The following is a 20,833-nucleotide window of genomic DNA, read 5'->3' on the forward strand; positions in this document are numbered from 1 at the left end:
TAACAGTGGCATTTCCGTCCTTTCACCTTCCACAAACTACTGGCCATTCTTTCAGATCTCCTCCTGCCGCTCTTTGCCAACTCCTTTTTCTGTCAGACAACAATTTTGCCTTTTCACTCCCAGACAAAAATACTCCCCCGCCAATACCCTCCGGCCACGTCACCACCGAGAAAAAGCAAGATCCCCTCACCACTCACCTCCCGCCACGTGTCCCGGCCCCACGTTAGCACTACGGGGACCTTCCTTTCTCAAAGTCGTCGACGGACGTTTCGATCGTTTCAAACGGCATTTCCAAAGCCCTACCAAAGTTTCCAAAACCCACCCAGCTTGCACCAATTCCTCCGTCGAATCCAACGGTCCACATCTCCCCTCCCTTTTCTTTTTTTCCACGCCACACAGTCTCACTCGGTCAGTCACGGCTTCTTTCACATGCTGCTGCCTCTCTGAGAGCTCAGAGCTCCGCCGCAGCAGATCCCAACCTCCCCCTCCCCAATGGAGTCGCTCGCTCTCACCACCGCCCCTCTCCCCTCTCTCAGATCCCGAACTGCCTTCCCGAAATCGCTGCTACTCAAACCGAGTCCCAGACTCCGAGCCCAAACCCGACCCGGTCCTCTTAGAACCGCCGCTCTCGGCTTCAACAAAACCCTAAGCCCTCTCATTGCCTTCCCCAAACTCGCCGAGTCCTCCCGCGAGTTCGCTCCCCTCCGAAGCCGCGGCTTGGCCGTCAAGGCCGCCGCCGGCGGTGGTTCCATTATTCCGGCGAAGCAGCCATGGCAAGGCGCCGCGATGAAGCCTCTGATCGCCTCCATCGCGACGGGAGTGATCCTCTGGTTCGTGCCGACTCCTGCCGGCGTCACCAAAAACGCGTGGCAGCTTCTGGCGATTTTCCTCGCCACCATCGTCGGAATCATCACTCAGCCTCTGCCTCTCGGCGCCGTCGCTCTTTTAGGACTCGGAGCAGCGGTGCTGACGAAGACACTGACCTTCGCCGCGGCCTTCTCCGCGTTCGGCGATCCGATTCCGTGGCTCATCGCCCTCGCCTTCTTCTTCGCCCGAGGGTTCATCAAGACCGGCCTCGGGAATCGGATTGCATACCAGTTCGTGTCCTTGTTCGGTAGCTCGTCGTTGGGGTTAGGGTACAGTTTGGTTTTCAGCGAGGCCTTGTTGGCGCCGGCGATTCCCTCCGTCTCTGCTCGTGCCGGAGGCATTTTCTTGCCGCTGGTGAAGTCACTCTGCGTCGCCTGCGGTAGCAATGTCGGCGACGGGACCGAAGGCAAATTGGGATCGTGGTTGATGCTCACGTGCTTTCAGACGTCGGTGATTTCGTCGGCCATGTTCTTAACTGCCATGGCGGCCAATCCGTTGAGCGCGAATTTAACCTTCAACACGATTAAGCAGACGATTGGGTGGACCGATTGGGCTAAGGCGGCGATTGTGCCCGGTTTGGTTTCACTGATTGTGGTGCCTTTGTTGCTGTACGTGATTTACCCGCCGTCCGTGAAGAGCAGCCCTGACGCGCCCAAACTTGCAAGGGAGAATCTGGAGAATATGGGTCCCATGTCCAAGAACGAGGTTATAATGGCTGGCACTCTGTTTCTTACGGTATGGCTTTCTTTTCCTTTATCAATTTTACTGATTAGTTTCTTGTATTTTCTTGTATATATGCTTTTTTATCTTAAGTTCTTAAGTTTCTGTGGACATTTGTTTATTATAGAATTGGGCCCAAAAGAAAAAAGAAAAAAAAAACAACAAAATTTGAGATTCTTATCTCGTTCTGTACTAGCTAGTGAGTGATATGCAATCAGGAAAAGGGCGTTAGTTAAGTTACTGTAGTGATAAATTCAGGGTGATGTGGGTTTGGTTTCTTGATTGAGGAATTAGGTAGCAATTTCTCAGTTGGGTATATGAAGAAACTGAGCTGACACTTGCCTGACGTCTTTTGTGTTTTACATTTAGCTTCAATCATTTTTAATATTCAACAATGAACGTTTTGTTGGCACTTATTCCTATAGAAAATACGCACCGTAGTTCGAAACATAGAAGAACTACTTGTGTGTTTGCTTTAGTTCTGTGAAAACAGAGTGCAATCCGTCTTGTCTACACCATATGCCAGGTTGCCTCAGTCATTGGTGTTTGTAACATTGTATGACTTCAATTAATGAGTGCTCCTTGAAGAGCTGCAATTGTGTTATTTTTTTAAGAGCTAGTGATCAGCTACTGGTTTCAGTAAATGGAAGAGTTTATTATTTATTATTGGCATGCTTGGTGCCTTTTGCTAACTAAGCTCAATGATTTATATGTCCATCGATATACGTGTTTAGTCTCAAAGTTTGCATTCATCTAAGACGATTTGATCCATCTTTCTCATTGCTGTTTTTTTCTTTTCTATTTATTTTCTCAAATTCCTTTAATGTATGATTGCTACACCTAACATTGCTAATATTACAATGTCATTGCTAATAGAACGAAATCGGCTATTCGTGAAATAATATTCACATTTAACATGGTATGCATAATGCATTCTTTTCAATTTTGTGGTGTGAAAGCATCAATTCATGTGGTGCTGATGTAACTAATTGTTGTGTTGGTAACTGGGGGAAATTGCTCAGGGTTTTAATTGGAATCTATGGCTGCTTCCTTGCAGTTTTTCCTTCAGCCATTGTGCCTCCTCTTCAGAATGGAACTCACTTTTAACTGCTATATGTAGAGAGGAAAAAAAAACCTATTGGTTGCTCAATTATTGTCTTTCGATTGCTTTATGTTAGTGGCAGATACTAATCAATAGGGAAGGAATGAAAAGGGAAACTAAACGTAAATTATAAAAACTACTAGCATTACACTGAGTATGGTTCTAGTAATCACTTCTAGAAGCCTTAGGCATCACACGTAGAAGAGTTGGTAATCAGTTTTTGGTAACACAATGCATCTCTTCATGGAGCACCACTTAGGGTCTAGTGACACTGATATGTTGCATCACAAAATCCTTATATAGAGCTAAACCCTGTTCTTATCCAAAAGAGACAAAACAAACCCAAACCCCAAGTGAAACCTAGCAAACAAAGTAATAAGTTAACCCTAGAATTGATGATGTTAAGAACTTAAGAGCCTACCCGAGCCCAATAATGCAAGAAGGTCCAACGTCATCTAGCAATGCCAAATTAGGGATTAGGACCTAGAACCCTCTTTATGATGTCTTCAATAAACCTTATAGGGGATCCTGCCACTTAGGTCCTCCATTGCAAGGTAGTTGCTTTTCTTATGAGAATAAATACATATAAATCGGGAAATGTAACCAAGTACCTATGGGTTTTAACTGATGATACCCTTTTCAGTCTTGCTGGTCCTATAGTGGTATAACAGCTTCCAAATAATGTAAAGGAACAATGATGACAAGGGGATATTAGAAGTTTCATAACCATTTACTCAATGCGATTAAGTATTTCTTAAGGAATGATTGAAATGTCTGACAATAGTAGATGTTTCAAGTTAAAAAGCAGTATAGGAAGGGAGAATGCACATGATCCAAAAATGCATGAGTAATGAATTATATATGTTCTTTGAGATTAATGGAATTTTACTGAGAGACAAATGAGGTTCGTATAGTGGTTGATAGGAAAACCAAATCATATAGTTTTTCATCATCAGCATCTTGCTTTTTACCTCAAGCTTGATCCTTAGAGGCTGGTAATTCAAGTTTTTGGTGCTCCACTTGTGTTGGGGATAGGGGAAGTTTATAATTTAATCTCTCCTACGTCATGCTGATTGCTCTAGCTTGAAAAATTACTGTGGTAATGAACTAATAATAGTGTAAATTATTTCCTTTGTAAAATACATGGTGATGCATACCTGTTCGCGAGGATGAAAATTTAAATGTATCTCATACAAAAATGTTATGTTAATAGTCTCCCTATTCTCTCTGTAAAATACCAGGTAGGGCTGTGGATATTTGGAGGAATGTTAGGTGTGGATGCAGTTACAGCTGCCATTCTTGGATTATCAGTTCTCCTTGTGACTGGTGTTGTTACCTGGAAGGAGTGCTTAGCTGAGTCAGTTGCCTGGGACACCCTTACATGGTTTGCTGCACTCATTGCAATGGCTGGGTATCTCAACAAATATGGTCTTATTGCCTGGTTTAGCCAAACTGTAGTAAAGGTTTGTCTTCTTATCTGCTTATTAGTCTACCTAGTTGTACTGTTGTGCATGATTTTTATGTGACCAAAACTGTTATGTAGTTTGCAAGTTAAGATGAGCATGCATCTCTTGTTTGTGGAGAAGTTTAGTACTCACAGACCCTACTGCACGAACTGGTCCCATTCTCTCATGCAATATGGTCCTCGCAGCTTTCCATTTGTATGAACAACTCTGTTTGGCAATATTTTATAAACAGCAGGAGGGTTTGTAAAAGAAGTTTTGTCAACTTGCTTACAGAGTCCATAAGAAGTGTAGACATAATCATCGAGCTATCCCTCATCTGATTTTGATATATTTATTACCTGCCTTAAATTACTGCATTTAGAATTTCCTAGATTTTACTTCTAGTTTTAGCCAACAGCTCAACGCTTGATCATTACCAACTCTGAGTGTCTCTGTGCTACTATGTGAGCCTTGGACAAAAGTGCATAGGATGTTTCCTACACAAATAAGGTCAAGCTATCTTGATTATAGTCAGGAAATCTATATATGTAGGCATCTATAATGTTAAGCTATCTAGAATATAAACTGTTGGATCCAGTGTATGTTATACTGCTCGCATTTTACTGGCGATTAACAACAATTCTGCTCCTTTTGCAGTTTGTTGGCGGATTAGGTCTTGGGTGGCAGCCAGCTTTTGGCATTCTTGTTCTACTCTATTTCTACTCTCACTACTTCTTTGCCAGTGGAGCTGCTCATATTGGGGCGATGTTTACAGCATTCTTGAGTGTGGCTAGTGCTCTTGGTACTCCACCATTCTTTGGTGCCATGGTCCTTGCATTCCTCTCCAACCTCATGGGTGGCCTGACCCATTACGGGATTGGGTCAGCTCCCGTCTTCTATGGTGCTGGCTATGTTCCGCTTGCCCAGTGGTGGGGCTATGGATTCCTTATGTCCGTCGTCAATATTATCATTTGGCTCGGGGTTGGAGGGGTTTGGTGGAAGTTCATTGGCTTGTGGTAAAGCGGTTGGTAATGAAAAATCTGCCGACCTAAAATCTGGTGTTGTGTCTGACGTTTGTGAGACTCAAGACAAAAGTTTCCTTTAATTCTTTTACATGGAAATAATCTTCAAGTTAGGGAGACCTTCGGGTGAAAATTGGTATAAATAGGAGGTCGATTTAGTGCAGAAATTAGAAAATGTACCCCAAATTTTGACGTAGCATGACAGTTTTCTGCAATTGATGATGATCCTTTGTTGTATGCTTGAATTTACCATTATGTGCCACATATATTTTCAGTGGTGTACCCTTATCATCTTATTGCTCATTAGCTTTCCCTCTGTAACCTAGAAACTCCCCAACCCATGCCTTTAACACCATTCCCAATTATCAAACAATAGATTTTCTGTTCGTTGGACAGTGGCACTCTCCCACTGAACCCATTCACATTCGTTCATTGTTATTCTTCGTCCAAATATTTCAGCTATGTATGTGGTTATTTGCACCCTTCCCCTCAACTGTTGCGGCCAACGCTGTTCCAGGACAACGGTCTCTGGTAACAAAGTAAAAATCACTCCACTTTTGATAAGGCCCCGAACTTCTACCCCCTAAACTCCACTGGAATTGTCATTAATGGAAAATCGCTCGCCATCGAAGCTTACCGGCCGATGGAACTCGCTATCGTTGAAGATTGCACCCAAACTAGTCCGTATCTTGGCCCTTCGAACATCCCACTCTACATACGAGGTTCGTTACTGGATGTTTTCACGGTCATTGTTTTCGGGTTAAGTGCTATCGCATGTGTCATATGTGTTCCAAATCCAAGGCCAATCTTACTTTTTAGACTGTGGGCCCCACAACTTTTGGGGTTAGACCCGAGATATAATTAATACAATATTCATAGGAAAAAATTTATTCACAATACACATATCATAATTATTAGATACGCATACCATACTTAATACACCACCTATCAAATTTTTTATTTTATCATTTTACCAACAACACAACCCTAAACTTCCTAAACCATCCTCATTCACAATACACATACCTAATCACTAAATTACCATCTTGACTTGAAAAAAAAAACCCTCAATAAGAACAAATAGATTATATGGGTTATTAGATGGCTTATGAACAGAGAATTAACATAACAATATGTGAGAGGCGAACACAACGCAATTTTCATTATGAAATTTTTGTTTTTTGTTTTTGTGACAACCATCCAAGGTTAGAAGATGTTTTGTCCTTTGCACTCTCGTCAAAAAAAAATTATGCTCGTTTTTTTTTTAAATGTAAATCTGAAGTCTGTTCCAGAAGCTGGAGCTTAGCTCGTGGCATAATATATCCCTTCTATTTAGATGGTGTTTCACCAAATATAGAGAACACGGTGGACTCGACATCACTGCATTAACCTTCATTGTTATTTGGTGTCCTATTGATAATGGAATTGCAACAAGTCTGATGATTTCCTTGGGAATGCTCACATCAGTTATACACTTAGCAGAAGATATATATATATATATATATATATATTTTCACTTATTCTTTGTTCATAATTTTGATCCTTTTCGTGTAAAAAAGTGTAGCAAGGTAGTTTTCTGATCTATAGAATTGTTAATCTTACTATCAGGAATTAAATTTTTTGATCTGTTGATTAATTTTCACTAGCCCTATGAGTTTTTTTATATATATGTTAATTGTTTCTAACTAGGGTACTAAGGTTGCATCTTCATTCACGTAGAGGGGAAGAAAACTTTAAAGCGGGATAGTATATTCTAACCTTGTTACTTTATTTTTGATATAAATGTCTCTTTTGGTAATTTAATATATCCATAAAATCTAGTGTTGGGTGTATGAAAAAATGAATGTGTATTTTTTTTTTTTTTTGAAAGGATGTGTATTTAGTATTTAGAGGTGTGTGAATAAAATTTCTCATTCATAGGATAGCTTTGTTCATATCTCATAATTTAGTATTTAGATCTCCTTAATTTTTTATATAATTTTAATCTCCATTTTATTCTTATATGAATTATAGTAAATAAATAAACAAAAACAAAAACCTTTTGTCATCGAAGAGATAGCACCAACCCCCTCCCTATTGTTTCCCTCACCACTATGAGCATTCGTGGGTTGAATTCCCAATTGAAGTTAGTCTTTTTTTCGTTCAACAAATTCAAGGTAAGAAAAAAATTAAACACCCGTAGCCAAAGCTGCCTAATTTGAATAAAATAGAAATCTTCAGCAACAAGACTATGGTTTTCAGAGTCAAGTTAGGTGTATTGGTGATGACCATAAGGCCATCGATATTTTGTCTGATCTGCGGTATATGTAAATTTATTGATTGCATTTTGATCTCTCGGGCTACCATATTGGTATGTGTATCGTTGCTTTAAGAGAAGGAACAACAAGAAGGAAAATGGAGATTATTACAGTGGAGCCAGTTGTTAGGCGTTCTTGGAGGTCTAGGATGAGGAGGGTTTTTATATATATAATTTTAGGGAGCTTCTATTCATACCTCTAAAATTGGCATTTGGATCTCTTTCTTTTTTCAAGTGATCGTTGACTTTGTCAACTCATGTCAAATTACCAATAAAGACACAAAAGAGAAAGAAAGAAAAAAATTAAAAAAAAGTCTTTTCCCTTTTAAAGGTATGAAATCAACAAATGGTCATCCTGATGCCATCCTTACCAAGCAGCGGAGAAATCAACAGACCAGTTCCTTACTTTGTAGTTTCTCGAGTCAATTTCGAATATGCAATATTCTCTCACCAACAAACCACTTTCTCTTAAAATCATACTCATCCATTGGAGCGTACTGTTCCCATCAAGCAAATATATGAAACGAGGGAATGTTAGGAAGTTGAAGAAATGAAATGCTCTTGGCCTCTAAAGATGCATATGCTTACAAAATACAACAATAAGAAGGGGGGGGGGAGCTATCAATTGAAAGTTTTTGTTTTTATTTTTTTTTTTCAGCTTAGTTGTATCAAGAGCAAAATAATATTGTGAAATGTTCAAAAATTGATTGAGATCTAACTACTGATTTTGGAGGTATATGAATAGAACACTCTAAAAAAAAGTTTTTATTGATATTATTGGATGATGGGTATTATGGAAAAATTAGGGAGGTGTAGATAGCATATTGGTTATTGTACAAGTAAGTTGGAGGTCTATTAAGTGGGGAGGTCTAAATAGGAATTTTGGAGGTATGAATAGAAGCTCCCATAATTTTATGGTGGAGGTAAAAAAAAAAAACAGGAGGAGGTGTAAAGAGAAGAGAGGGTAAAATAGGAAGTTACAAGAAGAAAAAATGAAGAGAGGTCTGACTAGAATCACTCTAAACATTCATATTAATGTATTATATTTCCAATCAAATATAATGAAAATAACACCCCGATATAGCACTTCATTGTTGGAGATGAGAATGTGTGCTACAAGAAGATGCCAAAATAATTTTTAAATTTTTTTTTATGACAGAAAAACAAAACAAAAACCAAAAACACAAAACCACGACTAACACCTCCTCTCAACTAATCCAAGTGGAATGCTAGGGACACAGAGAAGGGAAGGCGGAAAAACCAAATAGGAGGATTCTGAGAGTGATGAGCTAAGGATGCAAAGTTATCAGCAACAAAATTGGTATCTCGGTATCGGAAAAAAAATAGAATTAAATTGTCGCGCTAGATGCTTGATATCTTAAACCTGAACTTTAATTCGCCAAGGAACTGCAATCGTTCCTCGAATGCAATCTATCAAAAGCAATATGTAATGCAGTATGTACAAAGAAAAAAAATGCAATTAGAAACACTAAAAACAAATCAAATATGCACCCACTGACCCATTTATTCTCATGAATGCAACGAACAAAAGTCTAAAGCCAACAGTCAAAAAATCGACTCTGGCTGCCCATCCCCTTCCCCTGCCTCTTTCTTGGTCTCTTCTCCTACCTCTGTCCCCTGCTTTAGCTAAAAGCTCTGCCTTTGCTGGAACAATCAGGCCTCTTACCTTGCCTCTTCCCCTGTTGGAAGCTCTGCCTCTGCTAGGACAATCAAACAATGGGATGGGGAAGACTAGGCACCTAGCTCTGCAAATCAAGACTTTATGCAACGAGGATATTAGAATATCCCAGCTCTGCAGCAGACAATCCAGTGGGAAGATTATCCACAATGGTCTAAGGGTGTGGCTCACTGGACGGATTCAGTCGTTTGCCATCCAGAGTTCGAGTTAGTCGCCCATCGGGCCGAGTCCGAGTCTGTGGCTTGCCGGCCCGAGCCCAATTTTGCGGCTCACGGACCTGAGTTCGAGTCTGTGACTCACTGGTCTGAGAACGAGTAGTACGAGTGTGTGGCTCGCCAGTTTGAGTATGAGTCGGTGGCTCGCCGGTCCAAGTACGAGTTTAAGGCTCATCATTATGAGTACGAATCTGTGGCTCACCGGTCCGAGTCCAAATATGTGGCTCGCTACAAGCCTGAGTTTGTACCTCGCCGATCCAAGAATAAGTAGTACGAGCCTGTGGCTCGCTGGTACGAGTCTGAGTCTGAGGCTCACCGATCCGAGAACAAGTAGTACGAGTCTGTGGCTCGCTTGTCCGAGAACGAGTTTGTGGCTTGCCAGTTCAATTTTGAGTCTGTGGATTGCTGATTCAAGTCTGTGTCACTCCAATTTGAGTCTATGGCACTCTGATCCTAGTTACTGACCCACTTATTCTATTAAATAGCTTTTTATTATTCTTTCTCTCATTTATATTTAAACATTTCTTTTGTCTCCCACATTCGGCATGTCGAAGATCAGAACAATTCCTTGTGGCAATTAAACAGAAATAAATAACACTACACTGCTTAAAGATGTTTAGATTTACAACTGTTGATAAGTAACTAATATGCTTAGGGCTGGGTTCAAATGCCGGACCTGCCGAAATCAGTTGGAAACCGGCCGAACCACTGCAGTCGGCACCGACAAAATTGGTCTCTGAAGGTATGGTTCGGTTAAGCCATACCGTATATACGTTCTCGGCTCGGTAGCGGTTCGCCAAATCCCAGGTATACGGTACTACTGACCAGCCGTATATTTATACATTTATAATTTTTTAATTATTTTTAATACCAGGTATTTTTAAGCCTTTGATTTCTAGTAGCTGTTAAAGACAATCGTTGGATCTTAGTGGAGATTGGGGTAACCTAAGGGGGTTAGTCAAATTAGGTCATTTGTGCATCGCACTCTCTCTCTCTCTCTCTCGACACTCTCTTCCTCTAAGAACCCAGCCCTAATTTCTTCAATCCAGCCCCAATTATACGAAAAGTTTGGCCAATCCAATCCCAAAAACACAATCTACAGAAGATGTGAACCTCACCAGCATAAATTTCAACTCAGATATCATTTGATTTTCAAAATCCCCAAATCGTTTGACCAACCCTAGATCAATTGCTTGGTTGAAGTGGTTGCTCAGAGGCTTATACGGTGTTCAAGTGGTGGTTCAGATCACAAATAATTAGGTAAAATCTATCTCCTTTTAGTCTTATACTCTTGTTACTCCTTTTAGTCTAATTTGTATATAAAAAAAATGTAATCTGTTGTTGATTTTGTTAATTGATTGGTTGCAATTGATCATGGTTATCTAATATATATGTTAATTTGTGTTTTGGTAGGAAAGTCCTTTGAAGCTTCAAGGTATTGACCATGATTTCAGTTGAGGGTTTATTAGTTTATCTTGAGGCAGAGAGGTGATCGAGGTCTTTGATTAGGTAACTAAACTTATCTGTGCTTGGTTATGTTTTGATTCTTTGAACTTGAAGTATCTGCTTGTGACTTTGTGTATAAGTTTCTGACTATGATTGTGAGTTTGTGTATAATTATGTTATATGGATGCTAAAATTCTTTGAACTTGAAGTATCTGCTTGTGACTTTGTGTGTAAGTTTCTGATTATGACTTTGTGAGTTTGTGTATAATTATGTTTTATGAATACTAAAATTCTTTGAACTTGAAGACTTGAAGTATCTGCTTGTGACTTTGTGTATAATTTTACTGTGCTTGTGACTTTGTGTATAAGTTTATGCTTGAAGTATCTATTCTGCTTGTACTCTTATAATTATGTGACTTTCTGTGAGTAAGTGTGTGTGAATAAGGTATTAAGTATTGACTGCTTTCTGAGTATTGTGACTTTCTATTATATGACTTATTGAAAAGGACTTGTAGTTTGTGACTTTCTATTATTGTGAGTTTGTGACTTGCTGAAAAAGGCTTGTAGTTAAGTATAAACTGAAAGTGATTCCAAAAAGTATGAAAGTATGAAACGCATCTATTGCTTTTACCCCTAACTTGCTATTTAATCTAATTGTCATCATACAAAACAGAATATATATCCCTTACATAAAACTGTACAAAACTGAATCTATCTTTTCTCATTGTAGACCATGGCTTCTACAAGTAGGTTAGGAAGTCATTATTGTTCATCCCCTTCCATAACTTCAAAAATGGTTACTGGAAGTTGTCCATCAATAAGTGTTTCCCCAAATGATAATCACAACCCTATACCACTAGTAGATAACAGTACCCCTAACTTAGTTCCCACTCCAACCCCAAATGAAACACCAAATCCAGATCCTGAATCAGTGGAAGCTACTGTGGGGTTGGGGAAAAGAAAGGGTAGGAAACAAAGTCGAGTATGAGACTGTTTCACAAGGCCTTTGCTCCTTAATGGCAAGCCTGACCCACAGAATGCACAATGCAACTATTGTAAAGCAATAGTTCGTGCTTTAAGTTCAAAGAATAGAACCAGTTCTTGCTGGTCACATGGAAGAAATTGCAAGGTTAACCCTCTATTTGAGAAACTAATCGAGAAACGGCAGACTATATTATCTAGGGATAATGTTTTCGGGGCTCCACAATATCACAGATTTAATCAGGGTAGGATAGATGAGAAGTTGTACAAGATGATCATAAGGGATGAAACTTCCCTTTAGGCATGTGAAGGGTTTTGGGTTTAAAGTATTCATGCTAGAAGCTCAGCCACAGTGGGTTCAACCAAGTAGGAAGTTAGTGGCCAAGGGATTGTGGGAATTGTACCAATCTGAGAAGGGAAAGATGATGTTGATCTTTGCACAACATGCAAAGAGAGTTAGTGTAACCACTGACACTTGGATATCAATTCAGAACATTAACTACATGGTGGTCACTGCCCATTTCACAGACAGTGACTGGAAATTGCACAAAATGATTATTAACTTTTGTTCAATTACCAGTCACAAAGGGGAAGATATAGAGAGGGTTCTGGAGCAGTGTTTGAGGGAATGGGATATCAATAGGGTGTTCACTATCACAGTGAACAATGCTAGTGTAAATGACCTAGCAATTGTCTACATGAAAAGAAGGCTGAGGAACATGAATACTTTAAGCTTTGATAGAGACTTCTTGCACCTTCAATGTGTATGCCATATCATCTATTTGATTATTAAGGATGGAATCAAAGAATTAGAGAATGGAATTGATGCAATTTGGCATTGTGTCAAGTTTATTAGGTCAAGTTCAAGTCGATTAGACAAGTTTAGGGAGTTTTCTATTCTTGAGCACTTGAATAAGAATGCCAATGTTCCCCTAGATGTGATCACTAGGTGGAATAGCACTTATTTAATGCTTGATGCAGCGTTAAAATATGAGAAAGTGTTTGATAGGATGGCTGATGAAGATCTGCAGTTTCAGCATTATTTTGAGGAGAAAGATACCAAATGTAGGAAGAGGATAGGCCCTCCCGTAGAGGCAGATTCAAGAAATGCTCAAGCTTTTGTGCATTTTCTCAAAAAGTTTTATGAGGCAACATTCAAATTGAGTGCTTGGAAATTAGTTACTGCAAACTTGCAATTCAAAGAGATGATCGGCCTTCAAACAGAGATTGATAAGAAGGCAAATGATGATTCTGATAGGAGCATTTTAATGCGACATTTTAATATTTAACTCCTTATATTTTGCTTAGTTATTTCCTTTACTTATTCTTATTTTTAATTTAATTTCTATCTTCTAGGTACAATCGAGAAAAGAGGTAAAAAAAAAGAGCAGAAATGAGCGTAAATGAAGGATACGTCATTTTAGAAACTTTCCTCTTTCATTTTAGGAAATATTTCCTATTTTGTTTTAGGGAACTTTCTTCCTTTGAACTTTCCTATTTCTGATTTTCTTGTTTTAAAGAGGGAATTTAGGAGTCCATCCCATTGAGAACTCTTGAGTGATGAAATCAAGGATAAGAAGACTTACTTATATAAGGAGGAATTCAAGGAGTTTTCATTCACATAAATTCTTCTTATTTCATGGAGATAAAAGGGGAGTTTCTATATTCAATATTTATCCTAATTATCTTATTTCCTATTGATTATAACTCTAATTAATTTCTGATTTTCCTTGATTATAGGAGTTCGTTATATGCACAACTCTTGGATGAATAAATTAGTGCAATTCAAAGGAGGGAAATGTGGAGTTTGCAGTGCAAAATTAAGAGGAAGGAATAAAATCAAAAATTGCTGGAGAGAAATAAGGGATGTATCCGGTCACTATTCAAGGGAAAAGAGATTAGAAAATTCAAGACTCTGTCATGAGAAAATCAAGGAAATTTGGAGGAGAAATCACCTCTAGATGATTGGTCATGATTGCATCATAAGAGAGGAAGATTCCACTATAAATAGTAGCAATTCTTGAAGCCAACACAACACCACTTCTCCCATAATACTACACACCAAAAATTCTCTCCATTCTCTAATCTTCAGAAGCTCTGCGTCACAACCAAGGAGGAGAAGAAGTTATGCAAAACATCAAGATCCTAGTCACCATCCACCCTTGGTCGTCCCTAGAAGATTGCTTGCTTTCAAGGATCTTCAAGTTCTTCGTCTCAAGGCTTTGTCATTCATCTTTCACGGTGTATATTTCATACTTTCTTTTGTTTTCCTTTGTTTGATCGTAGAGTTATGAATTCTAGTTAACATGACGTTAAGGGCAAAGCTTAAAGCCCGTTTATATGTTTTGAAATAAAATTGTGATTTCTATATGTTGATTTCTATGTTGCTTATGTGAGATTGCTTGATTGATTTTGGATTACAGAAAACTTTTATATGTATGTGTTCTTTGGTGGCCAACTTAGGATATATGCATGTAATTGGAGCTAGATTTAGGTTAACAATTCACCTAATAGTTTTGTGACCCTAAATCATAAGTAGTAAACGCTTTGAACAAAAGTCGAAATCAATTAAGGAGGATTGCAAATAGATGAACCTTTTCATACTAGGTTATGCACTTTGGTTGACATCCTTTCTTTGTTCTTAATGCGTTGAATGTGTTCTTGATTAGCTAGCTTTCTAGACTATGATTGCATGTTCAATAGGTTTAATTTAGGTGCTTTCACTTAGATCAATTATTCAAGAAAAGTAAAATATGGGAAATCGTTTGCTTATTAACGTTTCACATAGTCAACTTCTTTCTCATGACATAGAAAATCAACTATAGTAATTGTAATTGGATTTCATTCATATGATTGTGGTTTTGATCTTTGTTCCTTGTGTTTCCACCCTTGTATATGTATTTACATTCTTATTTTTGTTTCTTTTAATTTTTAATTTAAAAATCTAAAACCCCCTATTTGTGTTTACTTGTATATATTTTTATTTTTTGTTTTATTTTTGTAAATAATACTTTATACTTGTATTAATTCTTTCTTTCTTTTTGTAATTACAGGTGTACCCTCAATCCCCGGCTAGAACGATCCCTACTTATTCTATACTGACAACTATATTTTGCAGGGTTAAATTGCGCACTTGCTTTTAGCGTGTCAGATTCTGATGAGGTTTTGCAGAGGGTGGCAGTGGGGATGAAATCCAAATTCGACAAATATTGGGGAAGTTTTGAAACCATGAATCAAATCCTAGTGATTGCAAATTTCTTAGACCCTCGCTGGAAACTTCAATATCAGAAAAAAGCATTTGCAAGGGTGGGAATCAGAGCTGCCACCATTGAGAAGATAACTAGGGACTTGAAGAACATTCTGTTGAGAATGTATGATGAGTATAGGGGCTGTGAGGCAGGTTTAAGCCAATCAAACCATTCAGATGGTGTTGTAGCAATGGAGGGGGTTGAGTTTGATGATCTAGAAGATGGACAAGCTGAGATACTTGCTGATCTCATGTAAGAGAGACTTGAAAATGAACATGAAATGATGTCCAACGGGGTTGACAATACCTTGCAGATAGATATGTCAATCCGTTAGTCAAAGGGTTTGATGTTTCACAATGGTGGAGGGTCAATGCAGCTGCATATCCTATTCTTTCGAAGCTTGCTGAAGACATTTTCATAATTCCTTGCTCTACTATGGCAAGTGAGAATGCATTTAACTTGGGAAAAAAGGTAGTTGATCCCTCTAGGAGTTCACTCACTCCTCAAATGGTTGAGGCACTAGTCTGCACTAGTGATTGGTTGAGAGCTCAGCAACCTAATTTCTATTTAGAACTAACAGCGAATGAGATGTCCTTGTATAATGATCTAGAAGAACTACAGAAAGGTATAATCTGAAAATATTAGCTTACTTACATTTTTTTTATGAATGCATCAACTTATTTCTATATTGACTTGGCTGTTTGTATTCTTTTTGTGATTTTTTACATTGAAGAAACTACTGCACTGTAATTGGGAGGTGCAAACTCGTCTACGACAACTACTGCTTGAAGATTTGGATGGAGTAAACATCCAATTAGAAGATATAGCTGCTGTGCATTTTTTGTTAAGTGATTGGAGTCTACTTAAAGATTTGGATGCTGATGCTGTGTTTTTTATTTTGTCATTGGAATCATCAAATCACTTGCAGCTTTTTGTTTTTTTCAATGTTTCTAGTTCCTATTTGAGGTTTTGTAATATTCAAGAAGTTTTAGACTTGGAGATCAGTCACATATAATTTGTGAGCTTGTAATTTGTAACGTAGAACTGGAACATTATTAACTATAGGAGAAAAGTTGAAAGAGAAAAACATCAAGTCTAGAACTCACATCTCCATAAGAAGGTGAGGAATAGACTTGATGAAGATGTATTATTCAGAAAATTGCAGAGAGAGTTCAGTAATCAGTATTAGCTTTTATGTATTTGGTAAAATTTGAACAGAAAAAATGGGCTTAAAACAGCCAAGAATGGGTCATTGGGCTGAATAAATGTTTATCAATATTAGGCCCATTCATCCACTTCGCTTGGGCCTGAACCAAAACTAAACCGGCCGTAAACTTGGTAACCGAAAGATACGGTACCAACTTTTCTGGCACGGTAGTGATACTAAATTTGAGCCTATCGACCATTTTCGGTTGGTAGTCAGCTCATATGAGAAAACGCCGTTACTGTACCAAATCCAGCCCTAAATATGCTGATATGGCTTGCTATCTATAGGTTTCAGTGGCTGCTACTTATCTCTTAAGTGCTCAAAGTATTTTTGATGAGGTGAAGTTGGCACCTTTTTTTTTTAAACCACACTCGATCTTCTTGTTTTTATTTTCATGCACATGTACATTGATAAACACTGACACACACACACACAAAAAAGATGGGGTGCCAATTATACTCAATCCCTTTTTTGAGTTATTGTATTTTTCTTCACCATGTGTGCTAGCTTTGATTTAACTTTTGTATTTTGAAGGTCTCATCCTCCTTGTTCTATGATGACCACCTTTACAAAAAAAAAATGATGACTTGTAGAAGACCCGTTATAGAAAGAGCTGGCTTATCACATTTGAACTTATCAATGTCAAATGTACACAATATGTGCCACTTAGCCAATTGCTAATTGTCCACGGTGACTAGTGAATACACACACATATGGACATTCTAATAAGAGATTCATTTGTTTTGACCACTTTAAAGGATCGTTTGTGGGACTCGCTTTTTTATCACATATCGGCATCTCATCCATTTAGTTTTTAGATCTCCATGAATAGGTCATTTTTACAAATTTTCAGCCAAACTGATAATCTATTACTTGTCAGACCTTAATTTACTGGTTTACTAGTCATTTGGACAGTAAAAGACAACTATTGTTACTTTTTATCTTTATTTCGAACTTTTAGTGGACCAAAAAGTTGACTTTTTTATATCGTTTTTCTTTTGAGAAAACTTCGCTCACAAAGGTTGCAGAGAACGTTAAATCGAGTTTGTGGACACATGGCACGCTCAAATCAAAATTCGGATAAAGAAGTTATGATCTAAAAAGCAAAATTTACTATTTCAAAGAACTTACTATAAATAGCAAAACTCACCTAGGTAACTAGCCATTTTCGGAAAATTACCCAAACCCATCCTAAATCCTCCTTCTCTCTCTTGCCAACCCAAAACTCAACCAACCCGTACCGCGACTTGCACCTTGACCCGTCAGGATCTCCATCGTCCAACCACCTGACGGCGCACCACCCGTCTCATCTAAACCGCACCGTCCTCCTCTTTAGCTTTATGGCAGTGGCTTCAATCAATTCGAGGTGTGGAAAGAGTATTGGAGTAAAAACCATCTTGGCCGACCCATATCCTTGACCCAATTGGAACTCACAACTCCAGCCATCTCTTCCAATGAAACCAGTTGGAATTTGAAGCTCCTGGGACGTACATCAATCTCTCCAAACGGCCTAGGACAATTCAAAGTGAGGAGTGAGATCAAAGGTTTGAAGAAATCAAACCCGTTTTGTTTTCAGGTAAATTCTAGCCAAATGGTTTCTAATTTGAGTTTGTTGTAGTTGAGATTGTTGTTGGGCTTGGTTTTGTGAACTTTTTGGCATAGGTATTGTGACCCAATTTGGGGTCAAGGTTGCCCCACACGCAGCCACTTGCGTGTGGCCACTTCTGACCTTCTACTTTGGCTAGTTGGGTAGTCTTTGTTATTACGAGCTTATGGATATAATTTGGTAGGTATAAGCTAAACTTTGGGACCGATAGGAATTTCTGAAGTTTTTGGGAATAGGGAAAATCCGGCCTTTAAATTGTCGTTGTTTTTCCTTAGAACATTAGAATAGTTGAGTTGACGAAATCCTTGAAGTTTGAGTCGAATCAGATATGATTTTGGATTTTCGACAGATTTGTTTTACTGGGGGTTTTCCAGGTTTTGTTTCCAAATCTTATTTAATGTTCGAACATTTGAATTGTTGTTTACAGGTCATTTGTAAAAGATGACGTGCAGAGCCATCACTCAACAACGATCCCCACACTTGGCAGTTTTAGCCATATACTGTGAGTGGACTTTTGTTTTAAATATAATTGCACGTGATTCTGCTTTCAGAAATAAATGTTAGTATCATGTTATCTTAGGCATTTTGGAGGGTGATAAATGACTTCACTTTATTTTGGTGGTTTCTCATGTTTTAAATCAAATCTGGTTTTCTGTGGTGATTTATAATATTAGTTAGTCATTTACGAACTCTAAAATATTTTCTTGAGATGCATGCATGCCTTGGGTTAGAAATATCGATTTAGTAATGACATGTGGTTATATTGAATCTTTTGTTTTTCATAATTGGTTGAGATTGTTGATGATGGATTAGAATTATGGTTCCGATGATTAGGGTGGATTTGAGAATGGTTATAACTATTAAAAATTGCTATAACTGATTCCAAGTAAGAAATATGTTGATCGGTGAAGTTTCAGATTTGGATCTTGGCTATGCTTGAATATCTGGATTGATAAATGCTTTGAAATGTTGAGAACCATGCTTATGGAGTTATATAGGAGAGTTAATGTCTAACTTGATATATTTCAATTGTTCATGGAATTATGATTTATGTTGTTCGAGCCACTAGGAGAGAGGGGATGGACTAGTGGTCTCATAGGAGTGTAGCGCCAGGAGAGAGGGGATGTACTGGTAGCTATATGGTTGATGCGAAGACATTAAGAGAGAGGGGATGGACTAGTGGCCTCCAGGTGGAGACACCAGGAGAGAGGGGAGGCCTAGATTAGATTCTCATATTCGAAGATTTGTATGATGGTGTATGCGTGTCTATTTGTGTTAACCCCTTGATTGTCGACTTCCTTTCCCCGATAAATGTGTTTTCGTAATTGTTGATTTAAAGCTTTTTCATATGCTAAAGTGAATCACATGCTTGGTTTTAAGAGCGTTTTTAAAGTGGGAAAGTATTAAGTTCTTCGTTTCCCTGGGCCCTTCTGTTTCAAACACCCAGTCTGCAGATTAGCTGGTTCAGCATAGCAGGAGTTGAGGCATAGCATTCTTCCGCTACTATAATTTTGTATTGGTTATCAATTTAACCTACTTGTAATGTAATTCGGTTTCTATCTCTAGATTGCTCTGATTACCTATCGGGATAATTGTTATAATTTAGGAGATTGTATTTGAGTTTCTGATACTTAGTATTTGTTGTAGGAGTGTTGGACTATTGTTGTAAATTTATTGTGGAGTTGGGTTTGCTTATGAGGAGAATGTAGGCTCTAGGAGTTGCAGTTGAATGTTGATTTTAGAAGTGTAAGTATTTTCTACAGGTTTGGGTTACCCATTTTTAGGGGAAATTTTGTCGATTTTATGGTAGAGTTTTCCCTAAAGGAGGTCTAGTAGGATCACTTCAGATTTCAGGGTGAAATCCGACGGGTCTTGTCATAATCGTAATTTACTATTATGAAGTTAAACGGCTTAATTATAATAGATAGTTTGGTTCGCCCATTATATAAACCCGTTCTAAAGAGGTCCTTCTTAAATTTAAAATTTGAAGATTTTTACTATTTTTCACTAGCATACAACCTAATTCAACAATTTTAACCATTGATCCTTTAGATTCCTAGGCAAGAATTGTGTCTACAAAAAATCATCCAAATTCATATTCATTGGTCATTGAAAATGTGTAAACAAATGTAGTTCGCTAGATAAAATAAGAACTAATTAATATTATATATGGTGTTAATTAATTGATTAAATGTTTTCCAATTTGACTAATTTTTTATAGGGAAAAAAATGCAAACAGTACCTGACTTTTGGCCCATTAGTAACTTTAGTACCTGACAAAAAAAAAATGTCACTTTGGTACCTGAAGTACAGACCCTGACCCAACATTAGTACCTGAAACACTGTTCGCCATTACGGCGTTAGTCAACTGACATTACTTGAAGGGCATATAAGTAAATTCAACTCTAATTTGTTTTTTGTCTTTTTTTTTAATTTCCTCTCTCTCTCTCTCTCTCTCTCTCTCTCTCTCTCTCTCTCTCTCTCTCTCTCTCTCTCTCTCTCTCTCTCTCTCTCTCTCTCTCTCTCTCTCCACCCTGCAAAGCCCCGACGCCAACTCCAGCTACTATCAAAGTTGGGCTGCCCACCACGGCGTCGTCACCAACCTTCTCTCTCACCACTTTCGACCTCAACTGCCATCGCCATCAACTGCATCTCCGATTTGCATTCCACCTCAACTGCTCAGTTTCTGTCACTGTCGACCTCAACAACTCAGCCTCCAAGTCCGATTACGACCTCGACTGCTTAGCCAGCGAGGAGAAAGCCTGATCATCTTTGGCTGGGATTGATGAGGACCTTACATCTCCATTTGTAGCCTCGATTGCACGTGGATGAGGAGAAAATTGGATTGATGACCAGATCTTTATCTTGTTGCCCTTATCATCCAGAGCAAACACAAAGCTTGAATTACAGAGCGGTCTATCGCCGGCTCCATTAAGGTTCCATCAATTTGAGGCTGAAACGAGGTGGATCAAAACCTGC

General features: G+C 38.5%; 1 protein-coding gene across 1 annotated transcript; it reads left to right on the forward strand.

Moving 5' to 3' along the window:
• Positions 1–281: 281 nt before the first annotated feature.
• Positions 282–5,457, forward strand: LOC112164821 (dicarboxylate transporter 1, chloroplastic). Its single transcript, XM_024301147.2, has 3 exons — positions 282–1,602; positions 3,931–4,152; positions 4,792–5,457. The coding sequence occupies exons 1-3, from the start codon at positions 493–495 to the stop codon at positions 5,152–5,154; spliced, it is 1,695 nt and encodes a 564-aa protein (XP_024156915.1). The 5' UTR covers positions 282–492; the 3' UTR covers positions 5,155–5,457.
• The last annotated feature ends 15,376 nt before the right edge of the window (positions 5,458–20,833 follow it).

This window comes from Rosa chinensis, chromosome 5 (assembly GCF_002994745.2).
Source record: "Rosa chinensis cultivar Old Blush chromosome 5, RchiOBHm-V2, whole genome shotgun sequence".
Lineage (NCBI taxonomy): Eukaryota > Viridiplantae > Streptophyta > Magnoliopsida > Rosales > Rosaceae > Rosa > Rosa chinensis.